The sequence below is a fragment of the Mizuhopecten yessoensis genome, unplaced genomic scaffold (assembly GCF_002113885.1).
Source record: "Mizuhopecten yessoensis strain PY_sf001 unplaced genomic scaffold, ASM211388v2 scaffold10989_2, whole genome shotgun sequence".
Classification (NCBI taxonomy): domain Eukaryota; kingdom Metazoa; phylum Mollusca; class Bivalvia; order Pectinida; family Pectinidae; genus Mizuhopecten; species Mizuhopecten yessoensis.
The window spans coordinates 154,803-178,858 of record NW_018408823.1 but is presented as its reverse complement, the minus strand read 5'-3'; the positions used below and the strand labels follow the sequence as shown (position 1 = coordinate 178,858).

Here is a 24,056-nt window from a genome sequence, read left to right as displayed (position 1 = left end):
ACGTTGTGAGGTTTCCCCTACTCTCCTACATAGCTCTGTTTCAATAGCCGTTTATCGGACGTGTTTATGTTACATAATAGTAAGACCCTTCAGTAACAAGTGACTAGTTTGTTACGTTGTGAGGTTTCCCCTACTCTCCTACATAGCTCTGTTTCAATAGCCGTTTATCGGACGTGTTTATGTTACATAATAGTAAGACCCTTCAGTAACAAGTGACTAGTTTGTTACGTTGTGAGGTTTCCCCTACTCTCCTACATAGCTCTGTTTCAATAGCCGTTTATCGGACGTGTTTATGTTACATAATAGTAAGGCCCTTCAGTAACAAGTGACTAGTTTGTTACGTTGTGAGGTTTCCCCTACTCTCCTACATAGCTCTGTTTAAATAGCCGTTTATCGGACGTGTTTATGTTACATAATAGTAAGACCCTTCAGTAAGAAGTGACTAGTTTGTTACGTTGTGAGGTTTCCCCTACTCTCCTACATAGCTCTGTTTCAATACCCGGACGTGTTTATGTTACGCAATATTTAGAATATGTACGTAACACTCAAAGTTGGTAAAGATAGTGTGTGATGATTCAAGAATCAGAAAAAATATATTCTTCTCTATTATCAAGAAATAGAAAGGATAAAACCAAACTTGTCGTCTTAGATACACGTATGCAGCAGTCTCTTTTTAAACCAATATTATTGTGACGATAAACAACAACACAAATATCCTTTATCGCGTGTACTAGACAGAGGTAAACATGTGTTGGACGGAACTTCCTTCTCAAAAGCAATGAAATGGAAATTCCATTGAAGATAGCATAGTTTTTAAGAGAAGCCGTATTATTCTGAGATTACTTCGATAATCAGCCTGTCTCATTAAACTGTATTTAAAAGCATATAAAACGAGTCGGAAGTTTGGTTTTTGCTGTGAATGTGTTATCAGAGCAAGATGTATTTTTCTACTTTAAGATAATACCAGAGTACATGTTGAACTTCTCTCGGTTTACTAGACTTCTGTAAGATGTACTTAGTCCCACTCATGGTTTTGCTATATATGATGACAATAGGTATTGTACTGATGTACTTAGTCCTACTCAATGTTTTGCTATATGATGACAATAGGTATTGTACTGATGTACTTAGTCCTACTCATTGTTATGCTATATGATGACAATAGGTATTGTACTGTAGATTGATTGTACCTCCAACCACCTGTCAGGGTTTACATGGCGGAAAGTATCACGATGATGCCGCCACTTAAGTTTTTACTACAAAACGTTAAACAGTAACTGGTTTTCCTCTCAAAAGCAACAGGCGTGGTTACCAAACATACCGAAGGCACGTCAAGGTCGTCTAAGGAAAACGTGTATATGCGCGTGTGTGTCTAAATATAGCATACCGGAGCTTTGTTTGACGTCACAGCTAAAGTACTGTGTAGTGTAATGCTATTAAATATCATCACATTGAATGCATGTGATTAAAACTGCAGTACGTGTATGTATTTAACAGTTGCTCACGCTTTCTGTGGTACTCACCCTTTCTGTGGTACTCACCCTTTCTGTGGTACTCACGCTCTGTGGTACTCACGCTCTGTGGTACTCACCCTTTCTGTGGTACTCACGCTCTGTGGTACTCACCCTTTCCGTGGTTCTCACCCTTTCTGTGGTACTCACCTTTTCTGTGGTACTCACGCTCTGTGGTACTCACCCTTTCCGTGGTACTCACCCTTTCTGTGGTACTCACGCTCTGTGGTACTCACCCTTTCTGTGGGACTCACCCTTTCTGTGGTTCTCACCCTTTCTGTGGTACTCACCCTTTCTGTGGTACTCACCCATTCTGTGGTACTCATGCTCTGTGGTACTCACCCTTTCTGTGGTACTCACGCTCTGTGAGTTTGTACTTAGGTGTAAATGCAGTAGTATTTGTTATTCTTACTGTTTTAGCGATAAAAAGGAAATATATCACACTGTTTTTCCCGACATGCATTGTGCCAATAACACTAACTATATACAATAAGGAAGAATTGTTTGTATTAATAAACAGGAACTTAGGTGTTCCGATAGCTTAGTATTATATTCAAATCTAAAAAAAAAAAAAAACTTAAATTTTAATATCATTAAACAAAATACCTTGGTAGTCAGGAAAAATGTGTCCGACTAAACAAATTAATCTTACTGGTCCAGATAAAAGTTTATCATAACTTAAAAGGTTGATCTAAATGTTCAGAAAAAATGGGTCTGATGAGTAAATAATGTTCATTAGTCAAGAAAATATGGTCTGATCATCCCTAACGTACGAGTCGTATACGAATGGAGCTTTTCTCATAGCTGATATCTTATAATCTTTATCTCATTCACACTTATGATGACTGGACCAGTTATTAAGATTTAGCGATTAGCAATAATTGATAAAAAAAATCAGCAATAACTGATACAAATTAGCAATAACTGATACAAATTAGCAATAAGTGATACAATTAGCAATAAGTGATACAATTAGCAATAATTGATACAAATTAGCAATAATTGAAACCAAGTAGCAATGAGTGATACAAATTAGCAATAACTGATACAAATTAGCAATAACTGATACAAATTAGCAATAAGTGATATAAATTAGCAATAACTGATACAAATTAGCAATAAGTGATACAATTAGCAATAAGTGATACAATTAGCAATAATTGATACAAATTAGCAATAATTGAAACCAAGTAGCAATAAGTGATACAAATTAGCAATAATTGATACAAATTAGCAATAAGTGATACAAATTAGCAATAAGTGATTCAAATTAGCAATAATTTATAGAAATTAGCAATAACTGATGCAAATTAGCAAATATTCATACAAATGATATTACAATTATTGGCAGTAATTCGTACATTTGTTGATGCATCTTTTCAGTCCATATTTATCAGAAAACTTTCCTTATTTTGTACAAATCTGCAATATAACCTATTAAGAATAACTAAAAGAACAGGATCGTTGTTAGAATCCAACTTACACAATTTAATTCCATAAAAAAGTATAGTAACACCCCATGCAATAACAATAACATTGTTACGGAATATAACGTGTTTTCCATAGACAGTTTGATTGTTTTAAAGGGAAAAGGGGAAACGTGTATACCATTTTCTGCTTGTTTTGATAGGTGTCGTACAATGCCAAGTCTGGAGCAATTTAAATTACAGATCTTGTCTCGATCAATTTAAGATATATTAAAACTGGGTGTTGGCTTTAGAAATAATGGTTTGCATGTGGATGATTTGTAAAGCACAATCTAATTGCATTCTCATATAAACCGGGTTATACACACAAATTACACCAGGCCACTTAATGAGGAATATCCCCTAAGGCATAACGGTTATATTGATACTATTGGAAAATTGTGTTTTGACCGATAACTGTAAACTGAGATAGAAAGTGTTTGAGAATACATATACTCAATGTCTTTCGTCAAAGTAATAAGTTATTTTAATCAATCATAATAATTCAATATTCATTGATTATGTACAAATCAATCCATATATTTAGCGACTATTGTAGTCTGTTACTTTGACTGCGGAACAGCACGTGACTCGTTAGCGAATATAAAACGCTCACGTCACGGTGAATGTTGCCGCAATATGTTCAATGTCGGACCCTTATTTGTTGTCATTTATATTGACCCGAGCGTTTTTAGTCTCATTTTTTCGAGATCAATGACTCTATTCCCTTTTGTTTTAAATCCGTGTATCCTTAGTTTCTGCTGTTGTCTTTCTGTATTTGCTGTCTTTCTGTATTTGCTGTCTTTCTGTATTTGTAGGCTCTGCTGTTGTCCCTATGTAGTTGTAGACTCGGCTGTTGTCTTTCTGTATTTGTAGACTCTGCTGTTGTCTTTCTGTATTTGTAGACTAGCAAAGTTTGTGCACACGATGTGATGTATAATTGTGTATTTGTTAAATCTTTAAAGATGACCTGATTACAGCATAGTTTGAGCATTTAAAAAAACACATGTGTCAGTGATAGTATCAGCTCTTTTTGCTGTAACAGCTTTAATTATGATTGCGCTAAACCCAACTTAAAATAATTTGCTGTTTAGTAAAATTTAAGATCGCAAGTAGGCATGCTAGAAAATCCACAAGGAAGATCAAGTCGATGTTGCATTTTTTATTACCATCCTTATTCATGATCTCGTTATATTTGAATACGTTTTGTATGTCGCCCTATTAGAACTCCCTTTACGAGTATATTTCTACCCTAGGAAAGAAGGTATACGCTTAGCTTGCTTGTATTGTACCACATTGAGAATATAATATACGGTGATTAAATCAGGATTCAGTTTTCAAGTTTCATTCATATTTTAACAGAAACGTTCATGAAAGCATATTAGTTTGTTATGGATGTCACGTATGTCACATTACCCCGTCATGAAATGGTGAATTAATTTATGATAGATACAGGCAGGGGTCATCATAACGTGTGAACGGTTGTCAGGGTTTATAGCCTGTATACGCCATGCATGGGGGAACCTATATAGCGCTGGATGGATATGACATGCTTAAAAGATATTTTCAACTGAAATATGTCGTTGCTAAGTTGTACTTTAATAATGAAATATACGAACAGAAAATGTTACGTTATTGTAGGAAAAAACAAATGTCTAGACATTCTTCGTGAAGGAATACCAAACAAATCTCCAACCAGGCGTGAATTATGAAATCCACTGAAACGTTTATGACGTATTTAACTGTATTCGAATTAATGACAGCTGATGGTACGCTTTTTTTCCATTTCAGTGCCAGAGAGGCCCCCGAAATCTCGCAGGCGACCACGCCCACCCGCAACTACACCACGCCCGAGGCCGGAGGGACGTACGTTACACAGAATCTTCAATTCTTGTTCATAACATAGAGAAGTTATCAAAAAAAATATTCAAATGATTATCAATTAAATACAGCTAATGTATTATTTTTATATGTAACAATATGGGCTAAGCATGGATCAAATTTTCTCTTATTTTAAAACTGCCAACCACAAATGAATATATATTTTTTTCAAATATTTTGCTTACTTTTTACAACTTTCACTTGAATTTGAATTATCTAAATGTAAGTTTCTACAAAATAATTAAGAATCATTTCTTGTGTTTAATAACTAATGATTGATTGTCTCTGTACCGCACGAAAAGTCTTAAATTGATAATTTTAATTATCCATTCATTAGGTTAAGAACATTTAACTACTTATCACGAAAACCATACGTTGATTTGGCTGTTTATGGTGAAATGAAATAAACACTATCCTTTTTATAGAGATAGAAAACACATTTTCTCAAATTATAACCTATCATTTATTTTTAACGAAAAATTTACTGATGAAGATTATCCATACATTTTGACTACCGTGAAAGTCGAAGCGTTTCAATTATCTCCATTATAAAATGATTCTCGTCCATTCTTATTTTTCGAATTTCAGACAATGACAAGTTTATAGAAACGCTTGTGCATTTTTATGACTATTTTGATTGTCTGAAGGCGACATTTTGCAAACATTTTATTGTCAGTCCTTTTACAGTTTCACCGTTTATTTTTCATTTTTTAATTGGAACATCATTAAATGACTGAAAACGCTGAAATTCGGTAAACCTTACCAAATATAGGCCTTTAATAGATTTAAATTTTCGTGTCGATCGAATAACGAATCTCTAGCTGTGCGAGTTAGCTCCCTTTGTAAAATTAGATTTCAAAAAAATATTCACTAAATAAACTAAAGGGGTTGGAAGGCATAGCCTATATAATCCCTCCAAACCAATATACTTCAAACAAAATGTAAACGCACTCTTCAACGTAAGCGTTAAGCAACCACTTTATTAAACTATGGGATCATTTAAATCAGTTGTTCATAAGCAATGATTTGAAAACGAAGAATTCTCATGGTATGTGATTTAATAAGATAACTGACTAGTGGAGGTACACTTACTCCGTGTCCATATCACGTGGTAAATCAAATTCAAATCCCATCTGGTTTATGAATGAAAACTACATGTAGTTAAAATCCATTTTCAGTTTTCGCTCTTTCAACGGATAGTTCCTGGCATATTTCGAATTTTGCGATGGTTTCCTTTTCTGACATTTTTAGACAGACTGTTCCAAATGTTCCAAATCTGTAACTGAAAATTGTTTCATCATTTTATCTGATCTTTTGCTGACGATAGTTAGCGACCAATACCCTCAGTTTATCTGATCCTTTGCTGATGATAGTTAGCGATCAAATAACCTCTAAGTTTATCTTTAGAAACGAAAATTGATTATACTTGTACAGATATTAATGATGTATCCTCTCATTCTGGGTTATATCAACAAGGAAAACAAAGGAATGAGTCCTAAGTTTCTGTATAGGTGTTTTACATGTGTCAGGTGACACTAGATAAAGAGAGGAATCGTGTCCTAAGTTTCTGATTAGGTGTTTTACATGTGTCAGGTGACATTAGATAAATAGAGTAATCGTGTCTGAAGTGACACAGTATAGGTCACGATTACTTTATTTATCTAGGTGTTTGACATGTGTCTAGTGGCACCTGACACATGTAAAACACCTATACAGAAACTTAGGACACGATGACTCTATTTATCTAGTGTCACCCGACACATATAGGTGTTTTACATGTGTCAGGGGACACTAGATAAATAGAGTAATCGTGTGCTAATTTTCTGTTTAGTTGTTTTACATGTGTCAGGTGACACTAGATAAATAGAGTAATCGTGTTCTAATTTTCTGTTTAGTTGTTTTACATGTGTCAGGTGACACTAGATAAATAGAGTAATAACGATGATGTTTGACAGCACCTCTTTTTTCATTTCCGTTCGCAACATCTCTATCTTTTCCATTTACTTAGCATGTACATCAACCGCAGACGTCGTCTTCATTCTGGACACTTCGGGCAGTGTCGGACGCGACAACTTCTACAGAATGTTAAACTTCACATGGAGCACAGTGCGTGAACTGGAAGTGGACAGTGGCAACTACAGAATCGGCTTGATGACCTTCAGTGACCGCGCCAATCGGGAGTTCAACCTCAACAGCTATGACACAAAAGAAAAGCTCAAGAAAGCTATATCACGGACGGCGTATATATATGGACGTACGAACACTGCCGACGCTTTCCTAATGGCCAGACGTGATATGTTTGCGCAGCAGTTTGGTGATCGACTAGGTATGTGGTCAATGAATGTCTGTACATACATCCATAGGTAAGGTGCATTAGGATATCTGTCCCTGGGGAACGTTATAGTGGTCATTAAATGGCCAACAGGTTATCTGTCCCTGAGGTACGTTATAGTGGTCGTTAAATGACCAGCAGGTTATCTGTCCCTGAGGTACGTTATAGTGGTCGTTAAATGACCAGCAGGTTATCTGTCCCTGAGGTACGTTATAGTGGTCGTTAAATGACCAGCAGGTTATCTGTCCCTGAGGTACGTTATAGTGGTCGTTAAATGACCAGCAGGTTATCTGTCCCTGGGGTACGCTATAGTGGTCATTAAATGACCAACAGGTTATCTGTCCCTGGGGAACGTTATAGTGGTCGTTAAATGACCAACAGGTTATCTGTCCGTGAGATACGTTATAGTGGTAATTAAATGACCAGCAGGTTATCTGTCCCTGAGGTACGTTATAGCGGTCGTTAAATGACCAGCAGGTTATCTGTCCCTGAGGTACGTTATAGTGGTAATTAAATGATCAGCAGGTTATCTGTCCCTGAGGTAAGTTATAGTGGTCAATAAATGACCAGCAGGTTATCTGTCCCTGAGGTACGTTATAGTGGTCGTTAAATGACCAGCAGGTTACTGTCCCTGAGGTACGTTATAGTGGTAATTAAATGACCAGCAGGTTATATGTCCCTGAGGTACGTTATAGTGGTCGTTAAATGACCAGCAGGTTACTGTCCCTGAGGTACGTTATAGTGGTCGTTAAATGACCAGCAGGTTATTTGTCCCTGAGGTACGTTATAGTGGTCGTTAAATGGCCAGCAGGTTATCTGTCCCTGAGGTACGTTATAGTGGTCGTTAAATGACAAGCAGGTTATCTGTCCCTGGGGTACGTTATAGTGGTCGTTAAATGACCAGCAGGTTATCTGTCCCTGAGGTACGTTATAGTGGTCGTAAAATGACAAGCAGGTTATCTGTCCCTGAGGTACGTTATAGTGGTCGTTAAATGACAAGCAGGTTATCTGTCCCTGAGGTACGTTATAGTGGTCATTAAATGACCAGCAGGTTATCTGTCCCTGATGTACGTTATAGTGGTCAATAAATGACCAGCAGGTTATCTGTCCCTGAGGTACGTTAGCAGCTTATCTGTCTTTAATGACATCTACGTGAACTTGTACATCATTACGTCACTATGACGTTTTATAAAATGACACAAATGACATTTCAGTTTTCTAATCATCCTTTTCGATCCTTACACATGCCGTTCTGATTTGTTTTGCAGATGTACCAATAGTTGGTAAGATACTTCAGTTTTAGTTATCGGCCTTGTTCTATCCTAAATCATGCCATTTCGTTTTATAGATGTACCGAATGTCATCGTCATCATTACGGACGGAGAATCGAACATCAACAATATGAGAACCATACCGGAAGCTATGACCCTTAAACGCGCAGGCGTAACGATCATCACAGTCGCCGTAGGATATGCTGATAGCTCTGCTGAGCTGTTCGGAATCACCTCTAATCCCGTCCGAGACAACTTGATCCGAGTGGAAAACTTTGATGCTCTTGACTTCCTGAAGGACAAACTCATCACGCCATTATGTACAGGTATAAAACTAAAATATATAGGAATACCTAAAACGCAGTTAAACACTCACATGCGTATGATAGAATGCCTTGCTAAGTAGTAGCGGAAATCTTATATTTGTTCATATTGACATATAATCTGTATTAACCTTATCTCCAATTAGATGTGCCGAACAGGGGTAGGAATCATTGGTACTTAAAGGGCCTTGTATGTTGACGCCTTGATACAGTTCGTCTTCTGGATGTTAACACTGTGATATGTTTTGTCCTAGGATGTTGAAACTGTGATATATTTCGACTTTGAGTGTAAACACGTCGGTATAATCTGTCCGTTGTTTAACAATGTAGCACAATTTCTTTCTGCCTAGAATTCAGTAATTATATGAACATAAAAGTTATACTTATTTTTCAAGATGACACACGACGATATATCATATCAAACTTTCTTTATATTACAACAATTATGAACAATGTTATTTCAACTTATATTAATCACTCTATATATCATATTGTTCCTAAAAAACTATTCTTAAAAGTATAGATAATAATTTGGTGCATGGTTAAAACGTTCTTTCTTCACAGACATCAATCTGTGTCAGGAAAACCCTTGTCATAATGGCGGCTTCTGTATCGACGGCCTCCGCAGCTATATGTGTGTGTGTACGGAGGGATATTATGGCGACAACTGCCAGAACAGTAAGTATCCAAATTACTTGCAATTGAAATTAAGAATTATCAGACATTTACCTTTTTTTATTCGACATGACTGAAGGTTTTTAAAATCTTTTTCCATATCTTATGCAATTTTTAAAGAAAACACTATTTCCGTATGCTGGAAAATCTGAAATTTTTAGAGAATCCAGATGTCATAAAATATTGAAACTAACAACGAATACATTGCAGTCGTAAAGGTTGTTGATCGTGATGATAACGTATAGAGTCTAGATACTAATAATAAAGTCATAATAACAATTCGAGCTTCTTATTTACCGCTACAGCACAAATTATAATCCGTGGTTTCAGGGCCTTTGCAACCAGCCAATATCTTTCTCAACTCCCTAGAGAGCATACAGCCGGTGCTGTCATTTCGCGTTCACAGCTAGCATTCTACAATTCTAGCACTGGCCAACCAGTTACTCATTTACAGCTGAGTAGACTGGAACAAGCGGGGTAAAGTATCTTGCTCAAAGAAACAACACAGTACCGTGCCTTGACTCGAACCCGCAACACTTCGGTCACGAGCCCGGCGTCCTACCACCAGACTACGGTGCTTCCTACTTAACTTTCACTTTGCATTGGTGATTTTAAACATAGCATAACCATTGTGTCCTTTCAAATATGTGAGATTTCAGTCACTCGCTAACGCTGTGCACGAAGTCCATTCGGAAGTGAAACAATGAATTAATCAGGGGTTTTTTTACTACTATCGTGTCCCTTTTTCTCATGCTTTTCAAACTTTTTTTTTATTGCAAAAAAAAATCATTTGAGGATCCTTGTATAACGGCCTAAAACTATAAATATGAGTTTAAACTGTTTACCGGCACAACAACAGCTTTAATGTATCGTATCTATAAAGAAGCCAATGATTTCAGGAATGTTTAGAAAAAAATTATTAAGATGAAATTTAAATAATTACTGTTCTTAAAGTAAGTATGCAACGAGCTAGCCCGGGATTAGATCCTAGGATCAACTATCACGATACGGTTGGTATGACCAACTGGGCTACCTTATCAACGATCCAGCCCGGGATTTGATCCTAGGACCTACCATCACAATACGGTTGGTATGACCAGCTGGGCTACCTTATCAACGATCCACCCCGGGATTTGATCCCAGGACCTACCATCACGATACGGTTGGTATGCCCAAGTGGGCTACCTTATCAACGCGCCAGCCCGGGATTAGATCCTAGGACCTACCAACACAATACGGTTGGTATGCCCAAGTGGGCTACCTTATCAACGATCCACCCCGGGATTAGATCCTAGGACCTACAATCACAATACGGTTGGTATGCCCAAGTGGGCTACCTTATCAACGATCCACCCCGGGATTTGATCCTATGACCTACCATCACGATACGGTTGGTATGCCCAAGTGGGCTACCTTATCAACGATACTTCCCTGGGACAGTTCCACTGCAGCCAAATTCGAAACGAAAACGAGATCATTGTATGCATAACAAAACAAACTATGTGGAATTATCTAGTGCTATGTCTGCTGTGAGACAGGAATCCTTGATCAAGTTTGGATTTTACGTGATGTATTATTTGACAAAAGCCTTGTACAGTTTAAATCGTTGAGGCAGGTGAATAAACACAATCGGAGTTGCTGTTTACTTTAGATTGTGTGGTTAGTTTGTAGGAGTTGATATATGTGATTAACCAGTCGATTTAACTTGGAACAAAGTGTACTTAAATCGAGTAAAAATATTCGGTCACGAACTGAACAGAAATCGTGTATTTCTAAAGCGAGACCGACTTGTGCTGTAAGTGGTTCTGTTTCATAAAGATAAGTTTTACGAGTCATAAAGTTAACACATCCAACAAATGAAAATTATCTGAAATATATATATGTATATATATTGTGTTTTCTGTCCGTAGATGATGATTTTGAATATCTATAGAAACATGGTTAGTTTTGATTTTCATTTTTAATTATCATTCACTAGACGGAAGTTTTATGTTTAGCTTCGTTAAGCTAACAAATCACTGAGTTCCTCGACCAAGGTCTTACTGTTATATTTCTATCCCTGAAGCACTTAATAGAAATTGGTTGTTAACCACATACAACGAACCTTCGATACTATTTGCATGCATTGCATCTTTTTTCTCTCCCTTGTAATTATTTCCAAGTATGACTGATTGACAAGCTATTTCCCACACCTGCCAGAGCGATAATTGATAACAGTCAGGGTTGAGAGTATATCGACAAACGGATGGGTCATTATCAAAATCCTATATTGTTCCAATGCACATTCAGCAGACACATGTACCTCTACTTGGAGTGTTCATCAAAGGATACGACTCGGGCTAATGGTCATTGCATAGCAAATTGTATAATATGTGAAAGATATAGAAACACATTCAAAGAGAAATGCGTGTGCGCAACAACTGTAAAGAAAAACAGATCATAATAATTGGAAATAAACAAACATAAATGAGCATAGCAGTTGGTTTCCACACGGTGTGCTTGCGATGTTGCAACGTCAATCATTCGTCCGTCCGTCTCGCGTCAAAATGTTAGGATTTTTTGTTTTCAAACTAAGTTTTGTGAAAGAGTTACCCGGATGCAACATTCGAATCTTAAGCATACTATGGATTTTTCGTAAATAGAGTAGCCTCCCCTTAATTTCGGGCCAGGCCACTTCCGTTGGCCATGTAGCTCGGTGAGATCGACACGTTAACATTTCTAGGTTTGTATTCTGGTCAAGCACCTAAAGCACCTAACCCTAACCCTAACCCTAACCCTAAAGGTTTACAATCAGAACGCTGTTAACATTTCTATTTTCTGTTTATAACCCTTGTTTTTTAAGTCCAGCAAAGGTCAGGTTTCCGAAGTGATTGATCAAATTTAAAGTTATGCCAAAATAATGCTGTTTCCAAAGCGAAACTACAGCTTTTGGAAGTAGTATGAGGATCATTAACGCATTCACCACAGAAGACACATTTGAACTCTCCCAATTCAAAGGTTGGAATAGTTCATTATGAAGTTTCATGGGTGAATGAGTTCAAGAAAACAAGAACTAATAACTTACACTGAAGTTTAAAATTTCAGGGGTGAATGAGTTAAAATGTTTAATTGAACAAAAGACATTGCTTAACTTCCCTTACATTATTCAAAATAGTATCTAAACATATTTGAGAATAAAGTTTACAAGAATGAAAAATACGGCTAGCAAGTATTGTTAGTTTTGTGTAAAATATTTGCGTGTTTTGATAAACATGTCAATAGGGTCAACCAATCAGCGCAGCCATATATATAAGAACGTCACCTGTCACGCCATATATATAAGAACGTCACCTGTCACGCCATATATATATATTTACATTTGCCCCCTCGCCGTCCCATCACAACAGTGTTAGAGGCAAGTGTAATTATATAGGCTATAATTACAACTGCTCGACTATAATTGCAACTGCCTATTTCAGGTGTAGGAATATGTAAACAAACAAAATAGCCGCCTGAAATGAATTTTGAGGCAGGACAAATGGTTTTTGTAGGAATATGTCTTAAAGAGAAAAATATGTAAATATAAAAAAAATATCTGGTTGTCTGGATGTAATTATTGTTGATGTAATTACAAGTGGCCTCTGGCAAATCTACCATAAACCCCTAGCGGGTTTTATGGGATTTGCCAGAGACCACTTGTAATTATATCAACAATAATTACATCCAGACAACCAGTTATTGTTTAAAAGAACGTCACCTGTCACGCCATATATATAAGAACGTCACCTGCATGACTTTATGAAATTATTAGACGTACAGTAAAACTGATATATATGTTTTAAAAAAAATAGTTGTCTGAAAATATAAGAAAGTTTTAAAGAAATATTCCGACGAATAAAATCTTCATGCAATCCTGTTGGCAGCTTTGATATCGTTTGGTGTTATTTTCCCGAGTAATGGACGAAATGCTGGTCCGCATAATAATGAATCGGAGGTTTCAAGATTGTCTGGTATATAATTCTACCTAACCAGAGATATTACCTGGCATGTGGAGTTTACATGTTCACAAACCACAGGTGCGATATACCCTGTATAAAGTCCCTTGTATGTTCCTCAGCGAGTGATGGTTGGTTAGTATTAACCATTGTTACGTTATACACAAAGTACGTAATAAACGGGCTATCTTTGTCAGCTTAACGAAGGGACCAGTCGGTCTTGAAACGTCGCGACACGTTCAATACGTACCTTGTTCGTGTAAAAAGTCAAACTTTGTTATTAAAAGTATCCAGCTGATGAACATTATTGAAGATTTATGGTTGGTTATCATGTGTATCTAACTCGAGGTAGTTAATGATCAAATTGTTTAAAGACACTCGGAAACTTCGTGTCTTAATAATTTGGAAATTAACTAACGATAGTTTGATACACATGATAACCAACCATTTATCTTTAGTAATATTCATCAGGTGGAAATTTATAATATCAAAATTCACTTTATACACCGAGCTCTCGACCGAACGGTTGCGGGTTCGAGTCATGGTACGGCACTGTGTTGTATCTTTGAGCAAGATACTTTACTCCGCTTGTTCTAGTCTACTCAGCTGTAAATGAGTATGTGGCTGGGCAGAGCTAGAATTGTTGAATGCTAGCTGTGAGCGCCGGAAGGACAGCACCGACTTATGCTCTCTAGGAAGTTGAGAAAGATATTGGCTGGTTGCGAAGGCCCTAAAACCACGGATAATAATTTGTGAACCGCTTTGAGACGACCTACGAACTAGGTTGTGATAATGCGGTATATAAGAACCTCGAATTAATTTTTTTATTATTATATAGAGGGTAAACAAAATAAATTGATCAAGTCATTGCAGGTCTACCCATTAAGAAGAGATTGCGGAAACCTATAGCGGTTGTAGCAGGTGAAACCTACATGATGATAATGTTGAGGGGAAAATAAACTAATGTATGTAACCTGTTCCTCTGTTACAGCTTGTGGGCAGCCTGCAGACGTAGTGTTCATGTTGGACTCGTCCACGAGTATCGGCCAGAGCACCTTCCAGAGGATGAAGACCTATGCCGAGGAGCTCGTGCGCAAGATGAATGTTGAGTCATGTGACATCCAGGTTGGAGTGATGAAGTACAGCTCCGCGTCCATGGTGCAGTTCAATATCGGAGCCTTCAGGTAGTGACATCTCCATACTAGCAGAAAAGTGTTACGCTTCAAGTCGGCTTTGCGGAAGAACCGAGGCTTTGCTCCAAAAACATAGCATCTTATCTTTATTTTGTTAATCTTAGATTGCAACGTATGTGTCAGTATTTGAAATGTTAGAAATATATGTATATAGATATATGGATAGAAAAAGTATATTTATATCACCTTCAGTTCTGGCAGACCGCGAATAAATGCATACTTCAATATACTAATTATAAATAGGCCACTATACTCACATATGTTTATCTCATGGATAACAACAAAATTTTACTCGACAAAAAATAGTTCATTTTAGGAGATTCTAAAGCGCTTTACAGTACATATATATACAATTAACACAATAAACGTATTCATTAATCAACACAATTTTGAAAAATGTGCAGGTTAACTGCTTATCAGACACTAACTACTTCAGGAGATTTTTTGATTCATTTTCATGAGGTATAAACGGTTATATTAAAACGATTATATATTTTCAAAATAATTACTAAGTCGTTCATTTAAAACCAATCTTACTTATAACAGGGACACGGAGACAATTTCACGGGCCATCGACGCCATTCACTACACCAGAGGTCAGGCCAATATGGCGTCTGCCTTCGAGACGGTGCGGAAGAACATGTTCAATGGCGGAAGTGACAGGCCGGATATACGTAACATCGCGTACCTACTTACAGACGGCTCTGTAGAAATTAACGCCGACACTACCATGCAGGAAGCAGAACTAGCAATTAACTCTGGTATCAGGATTGTCCCCATCGGCATCGATCTCAGAGTGAAGGCGGATGTGGAGAATATCGCTAACGTACAGGGAGGTAACACCATTGAAATTAACGGAGCGGACGGATTACGGAACGGACTAGCTGACCAGGTTTTAAGGCCAGTGTTTGAAGGTAAACAAACGTTATTTATTATTTAGAAATATCAGTATGCGTAAATGATGAAAATAAGACTAACAAGCCATATGCTAATTTCACGACAATGAAAATCGTGGGTAGAGTGTTTTTCCGTTTTTTTTTTTTTCGGGTTTTTTTGCGCCAGTTTCACTTTAAATAAAGTAGACTATACTTCCGTTAAATTTAATTTGAATGTTTATATGAATCTTAGGATTGTGTATAGCTTACGCGGATTGTTTATAGCTTACGCGGATTGTGTATAGCTTACGTGGATTGTTTATAGCTTACGTGGATTGTTTACAGCTTACGTGGATTGTTTATAGCTAACGCGGATTGTTTATAGCTAACGCGGATTGTTTATAGCTTACGTGGATTGTTTATAGCTTACGCGGATTGTTTACAGCTTACGCGGATTGTTTATAGCTTACGTGGATTGTGTATAGCTTACGCGGATTGTGTATCGCTTACGTGGATTGTGTATAGCTTACGCGGATTGTGTATAGCTTACGTGGATTGTGTATAGCTTACGCGGATTGTTTATAGCTTACGCGGATTGTTTATAGCTTACGCGTATTGTTTACAGCTTACGTGGATTGTTTATAGCTTACGGGGATTGTTTATAGCTTACGCGGATTGTTTACAGCTTACGTGGATTGTTTACAGCTTACGTGGATTGTTTACAGCTTACGTGGATTGTTTATAGCTTACGTGGATTGTGTATAGCTTACGTGGATTGTGTATAGCTTACGTGGATTGTGTATAGCTTACGCGGATTGTTTTCAGCTTACGCGGATTGTTTACAGCTTACGTGGATTGTTTACAGCTTACGTGGATTGTTTACAGCTTACGCGGATTGTTTATAGCTTACGTGGATTGTGTATAGCTTACGTGGATTGTGTATAGCTTACGCGGATTGTGTATCGCTTACGTGGATTGTGTATAGCTTACGCGGATTGTGTATCGCTTACGTGGATTGTGTATAGCTTACGCGGATTGTTTATAGCTTACGCGGATTGTGTAAAGCTTACGCGGATTGTGTATAGCTTACGTGGATTGTGTATAGCTTACGTGGATTGTGTATAGCTTACGTGGATTGTGTATAGCTTACGCGGATTGTGTATCGCTTACGTGGATTGTGTATAGCTTACGCGGATTGTGTATCGCTTACGTGGATTGTGTATAGCTTACGCGGATTGTTTTCAGCTTACGCGGATTGTTTACAGCTTACGTGGATTGTTTACAGCTTACGCGGATTGTTTATAGCTTACGCGGATTGTGTAAAGCTTACGCGGATTGTGTATAGCTTACGTGGATTGTTTATAACTTACGTGGATTGTGTATAGCTTACGCGGATTGTGTATCGCTTACGTGGATTGTGTATAGCTTACGCGGATTGTGTATAGCTTACGTGGATTGTTTATAGCTTACGCGGCTTGTTTATAGCTTACGCGGATTGTGTATAGGTTACGTGGATTGTTTATAGCTTATGTGGATTGTTTACAGCTTACGTGGATTGTTTATAGCTAACGCGGATTGTTTATAGCTTACGCGGATTGTGTAAAGCTTACGCGGATTGTGTATAGCTTACGTGGATTGTTTATAGCTTACGTGGATTGTGTATAGCTTACGTGGATTGTTTATAGCTTACGTGGATTGTTTATAGCTTACGCGGATTGTTTACAGCTTACGCGGATTGTTTACAGCTTACGCGGATAGGTTTTAAGCTTAGGAGGATTATATGACATTAAGCCTGTATAATAGTTAGAAGGATGGTATCATACACTGTAGTTGAGACGGATATTGTTTCAACTTAGGAATGATTGTATCATAGCCTATACGAATTGTTTCCACGGCGATGTCAAGAAAACATATTTCATTGACCTTGCGTACTCAACCGATATTATAATAATAGAGATGATCAGTGAATGTTAATCATTGTACATTGTAATATATTTTGAAATTAAAATAAGAATCTGTAACCCCACCCCCCAAATTTGGAACAGTCGCCTTCAGCTAATGTTTCCTCGACTACATACACATTTTTTTTTTACTCTTTATTTTTTAAGCTAATTTGAAGAAAAATTCCTTACAACTTTTTTTCAAACTGACGCACATTTAAATAAGATAAGACCTGCTGTATTCCATATCATTTTATCGGAACAGACGTCAGATGTGAGGCAGATTCGGTGTCGTAATAAATGTGTTTGTATTACAGATATGAGTTACTGTGACACTAATCCCTGCAGTAATGGCGGCCAGTGTCGAGAGAGCGGAAACGGATATGTCTGTGACTGTGTCCCTGGATACACTGGAGACACGTGCGACAAACGTGCGTAACCTAGCAACTTACCAACTATTAACCATGTTGTTTTCTAATTCATAAATAGATGTTTAAATGTATGAGCATTGATTTTTTTCATGAATTATAATATTTCCATCGGTAAATGTGTATTTCAATATACTTTGTATATATAGGAGTTGCTGTTTCATATTTTCTAATGTTTTATCACTCCATCTTAAATATAACACTGTAATTAGTTAGGATTGGTATATATATTCCACGCAAAATATATTTTGATACAAATGTAATTATTAAGTTTACCATTCGCGAAGATAACTCATTGTATATGGACTATGGAATGTCAAACTTGTTCACTCCTACAGGATGTGACGCGAAGGCAGATGTTGTGTTTGTGGTAGACACTTCGCGTTACGTCAGCCGGAAGGAACTACGCAGTGTCAAGCGATTCCTACGCAGTGTCATCAAGAGAATGCAGTTTAAACGACACAAGTTCAGAGCAGGCATTGTCAGCTTTGCCAAATACTCGAGGGTCCAGCTTACATTGAGCAAGACGTCCAAAAAGAAATCGATTCTGTCCATAGTGTCTGGACTCAGGTAATTACCACATACCGTCTGTCACGTGACCACTTTCAGGTGACATCGTATTACAATTAGTATATATACCAAAACAAACACATAATACACGTAATGGTCAAGCACAACAACATACCCTGTCTCCTGCATACACACACGCAATCAACCGTACACTGCACACATGGAGGCATGTCCTTAGCTGTTAATAGGACGTTAAGGAAAATTAAACCAGACCAAACCATTACATTACACTATGATAGTGCTTTAACCGTATCCTTGAGTAACACTGGTGGGGCATGCAAGCGTCCATTATTAATTTATGTTTTAGGATTAATAAGTTTTAAATCACCAAGTCTGTGATTATGTTATATCATTTGCTATTTATTATCTAGGTAGGACATGTTAGCAATGACTGTGATTTTCTGTACGTGTATACTTATCCTACACAGATTCTGTGTTGTTTTATAATTGTTGTAACTTTATTATAAATAGTGTACATTTTATCATGTTTTACCATATGCAAGGCGAGTCTTTGGCTCAATGTGTCAGCAAGTCGAAATAACGATTATCATATTCTGATATACAAAGAATAAGTTGCATAAAACATTTTACTAACGTTACTCCCGGACATATTTCCAGTCTGTATATAATATAGATTTACCAACATTCCAAGATAGATATTAAAATATTTGATTGTTATAGACTAGTTACATCCCAAACATAATGATTTGTAATGGTCATTTAATCGTAGCCAATATTTATATATCTGCTTATTTCTAAAACAAACAGTAAATCTATATATCTATATTCTTGGGGCGATCGAAAAGTTTGCAAGGGCTAAAATTGATAGAGAGATAAGTTTTATTTTGATATAAGGGTTTATCTTAAACAGATCATTTGCATGTACTTTCATTTCTATGGAAATGTTCGTTCTGTTCCTCAGCTATTGCCCTGAAATGACCCTAACACTGAGTGATGTCTGATAACATAGTATCTGTCCACATCGTCATATAACACTCTAGCCTAACTGATATACAAAAGGGGTCTGCCATGTCCTCAACATCAGACCTACCTACGCCCCTTTGCTTGACTAGGTAACCGAACACCGATACAATTTGTTCGTCATTTAAAACTGAATTAAAACGTTTGTGTCGTTTTTCTCGAGCCCTATTTGATATTAACAGAATTGAGCGACCCGTGTCACGGAATACAATTATAGGATCTCCTTTCATACAAATTGAAAACCACTCAAGCATCACTATACATGTCACCGTCACTGTACGCCATTTCTCGAATTTTACTGATGATAACTTGGTGCTTTCTTGTAAAGAAGTAATACTATGTAAAACAACAAGCGTATTACATCCGTAATATATAGTGATTCCACAGTATTACATCCGCTTGTTAGTAATATATAGTGATTCCACAGTATTACATCCGCTTGTTAGTAATATATAGTGATTCCACAGTATTACATCCGCTTGTTAGTAATATATAGTGATTCCACAGTATTACATCCGCTTGTTAGTAATATATAGTGATTCCACAGTATTACATCCGCTTGTTAGTAATATATAGTGATTCCACAGTATTACATCCGCTTGTTAGTAATATATAGTGATTCCACAGTATTACATCCGCTTGTTAGTAATATATAGTGATTCCACAGTATTACATCCGCTTGTTAGTAATATATAGTGATTCCACAGTATTACATCCGCTTGTTAGTAATATATAGTGATTCCACAGTAAGCGACTTTCATTTTTTTTATATTAACTTGCTGAAGTTTATAGCTGAGTGGGCTTTTAGGTTAACTTATTCTTATACTGGACCCTCGAGTATTTGTCTTATACAACGGTCAGTCGTTGCGTTTAATTTTCATTTTTCTGTTAAAAGTCGATGATAAATACTTCTATCTTTAAAACGTTCATTGTGGTTTAACATTGTATTCAAATGAGGAGCACTGAGTTCCACAATAATGATTTCAACCAATTTAACAAAATTAACCAGTTCTTAATCAACCAGCTGATCAATATTCATGGTTAAAAAAACACTTCAGCCGTTTAGTGGCTAGCCATGGAGTTGCAAACAAGAGATTTAGGGCAATTTGCATATATTTCAGTGTACATGTTTCAACCATAAAAAAATCATTGCCATTGAAAATGCTTAGAATGATGAAATCGAAAATCGGTGATAACGACATTCCATAGTTACATCGAAAACGAGGCGCCGCCATATTGCAAAACGAAATGGTAATTTTACGAGAGATACCACTTTTTTTCTAAATCATCCTATTTCATTTCAAAAAAGAATATAGAATTAAAAAAGGGTATGGGCGGTCTAAAGGCAACATAGAGAAACAAACAGATGTATGTTTGGTAAACTATTGTGCTCAATAAAGGAAATTAGTTCCGATAGAAAGAAAGATAGTAGAATGTAAGAAAGATAATGGAATATATAATCAAATGTTTCTAACGCACGAAAGGACTATATGCAATAAATGGTATTCCTTTGACATACATAATAAGAGACCTGAGAACTTGTTTTATTCTTAAAAATCACCAATGTATCTGACAACTCTTAGTGTAACACTGTACTAACGGGTTTTGTTACAGCAAAGATTGGCACTCATTTAAGAATAGCTGAATTATGGTAAAATCTTTCTAATTCTGTACACTACTGATAAGCAAATGTATTATAGTGACTGTGTTGAAGTGGTGATGTCTCCAATTATATTGCAGTGTGTCTGTGTGAGAGGTGAACAGAAGGATGAAACCCTTGTCACCCACTTGTCATCCCATCCTTAATGTGAAGTGTACTGGTACCATATACATCACAATCATACATCTAACACTGTCAATAAACCTGAACATTTAGGTGACCAATTTCTGAATTTAGAATTATTCATCCTCTTATCCGTCCAGAAGTACATTCATTTGTTCATTTGTTCGGTCAAATCATCTGTTCCTTCGTTTGTTGAATCATCTGTTTATTTGTTTGGTAGGCACGGTAGTCTAGTGGTAGGACGCCCAACATATAAACAAAATGGTTTATAGAAATACACAACCGCCTTGAAAATATTTAGTTGAAGAAATGTGCCGTCATTGTAACGTTATAACATACATTTTTTTATATACATATGTATTGTTTAATATAACATATTTTCGGAAAATGTGCCCCTATTCCATAAATAATACAATAAGACATGATAACATCAATTATGTTTTTACCTTTGCCTCTACTTGGGCAGTCGCCAGGTACTGTCCGCGGGTCGCTGGGTTTTCTCCGGGTACTTCTGCTTCCCTCCACCACCAAAAACTGCCACTTCCTTAAATGGCCATAGCTGTTAATAGGACGTAACGCACAATCAATCCTCTTGTTTCCTTCTGTCGTATCGCGTCCGTTCCTGTTGTTAATTTAGACTTTGAGACAGATTAGTTTACTGACACACTGCCTGCTGCTGCTGTGCTGTGCCAGTGTTTTGGGTATAACATCACTGTACCCAAAACGAAACCCTGTTGAGATAAATATCGATGTTCTTGATACCATACTATCAATTCCAAAAATGTTTGTTCACCCATTTTCATAAATAGATACTATCCATTTTCATTCCTATTACAAGTTGGTATTTCCGGCGCGAAGTACTATCGGATTCCTGTAGGCCCTTTTAACAGGTGTTACGGTACACTGAAAGGGAAACTTGGGTATTTTGTCTAACATTGGGGGATAAACGATCAATTTCAATGTATGCTTAGTTCAAATACCTTAAAGTATAAGGGAATTCTGATCCAATTTCTTCTCCAAACCAGCATTAACCATGATAAAATAGTCTTTTTGAAAATGACTTCAAAACAAATAGCGTCGCATAGCACGTAAATCATGAGGCTTATAAAGCTTATCTACAGGTAAATTGTCATAAAAAGTACCAGCAAGTGAAACTGCATGCATAAAAGTACTTCTTTGCATTGCATGACAACTTCCTGGGCTGTTTTCCCACAAGTGTTCCGTTTTAGGTACTGTCTTGTTTTAGATACTGTCTCGTTTTGGGTTGGGTTCAGTCCCATTTTGGGTACAGCCCCATTTTGAGTAGAGTGCCGCTTTGGGTACTATCCCGATTCGGGTACAGTGCCGTTTTCGGTTCTGTCCCGTTTTGGGTACAGTGACGTCGGATAAATGCATTTTAAAACCTATCTAGAATTTACCTTCGTTATTAATAACTTGCAAACATTCCCTTGACACAGGAGCAAAGGAGCCTACGATCCCAACCCAGCAGAGGCTTTGAGGAAGGCAAATCTGCGCGTTCTACCAAATTCCAGGTCACAGGTCCCAAGATACGTAGTCTTCATCACCAAGAGCATGCGCGACGAGAATAACATAATCAAACAAGCCAACAAAATCAAGATGAGAGGTGTCAATGTCATTGGTATTGGTAAGTACAAAATGTTTCAAGACGAAAAGCAGTTCAGTACTAACGTTTAGGGTTAGGGTCACTTCAGACATTTCAATGATTTGCTTTTATATCCAAGTGAAATAATATCACTTTCATGACGTGTACGTTTGAGATGTTTTGCGGACCGAACACCGCATAACACGTGTGCTAGGATGTAGCTGAACTGTTCGAGGAAATAGCGATAACATTTTAACACATTTGAGAAATGGAAAAATTCCTTGATAAATATATCTTGGAAAATAATTGGTTATGAAGAAAATTGAATAACTTGAAATAATTGAAATGGGGAAATTGGAAGAATGATTTAGTAAAGATATATGTAAAACAAATTTTAAAAAAGACTGGAAAACAATTATTAAGATAATTAAGAAAACTAAGTTGGTGGATGTGAATACGAGTTCTGTCCCGTTTTATATACAAATGCAATACGTTTTTGTCCACAGGAATCGACCTGAGTTCATCAGACCAAGAATTCATGAAGTCAGCCGTCTCTATGCCGCCAAACAAATTCATGCACCTCAGCGACACTGTTGATGGTCTGACCGACATATCCGACAATATCATGAGTTTCTTGTGTAATGGTATGTATACCTGTAAACGTGTGTGGTCTTAATGGAAATGTGTCTCCATTCATAAGAGTTCTGATTTCAGGGAATAACAAAGTTGACTTTGTACGTAAAATATAAGATACACAATTCGATATCAACGCTCATGTAGAAATTCTAATATTTAATATAACCATATTGGGTGACAAAACTGGTTCGCAGGTCACGAGAGTGATGTGGTAGAAAGTGCATATATGACAAATCTACTGCAAATAAGAGGTTTAATGGTTTCAGTCAATTATACTTATATTTCAAACAACAATCACAGGTATATTATATGGTGTGATATAGCCTTTAAAAGAACATTATGTGTAAGGTACCATTTATTCACAAGGAATATAATTATAATGGTAATAACAGGTATAGTGTGTAGTATAGAGTATACCATTTAATAGGGGAGACAAATTTAACGTTAATTACAGGAATAATGTAACATATACACAAAGGGAAGATAACTCCTACGCTAGTTAAAGGTATAGAATAATAACGATAATAATATGCAACATTTATATAACGCCCTATATAATTTGTAAAATTACTCGAAAGCGCTTTATTTCTCATGAATAATAGAATGTTTACATT

At 36.8% G+C, this 24,056-nt stretch overlaps 1 protein-coding gene across 18 annotated transcripts in view; it reads left to right on the top strand.

Moving 5' to 3' along the window:
* The window catches only part of LOC110464458, a 255,107-nt gene that overhangs the window by 222,807 nt on the left and 8,244 nt on the right, over positions 1 to 24,056 (top strand). For all 18 annotated transcript variants that reach the window (XM_021519688.1, XM_021519687.1, XM_021519680.1 and 15 more), the window contains 10 exons: positions 4,769 to 4,843; positions 6,867 to 7,184; positions 8,539 to 8,787; positions 9,349 to 9,462; positions 14,425 to 14,617; positions 15,173 to 15,540; positions 17,759 to 17,872; positions 18,208 to 18,439; positions 22,661 to 22,848; positions 23,313 to 23,450. In XM_021519688.1, the coding sequence (XP_021375363.1) occupies positions 4,769 to 4,843; positions 6,867 to 7,184; positions 8,539 to 8,787; positions 9,349 to 9,462; positions 14,425 to 14,617; positions 15,173 to 15,540; positions 17,759 to 17,872; positions 18,208 to 18,439; positions 22,661 to 22,848; positions 23,313 to 23,450 (1,989 nt within the window). The remainder of the gene's footprint in view (positions 1 to 4,768; positions 4,844 to 6,866; positions 7,185 to 8,538; positions 8,788 to 9,348; positions 9,463 to 14,424; positions 14,618 to 15,172; positions 15,541 to 17,758; positions 17,873 to 18,207; positions 18,440 to 22,660; positions 22,849 to 23,312; positions 23,451 to 24,056) is intronic.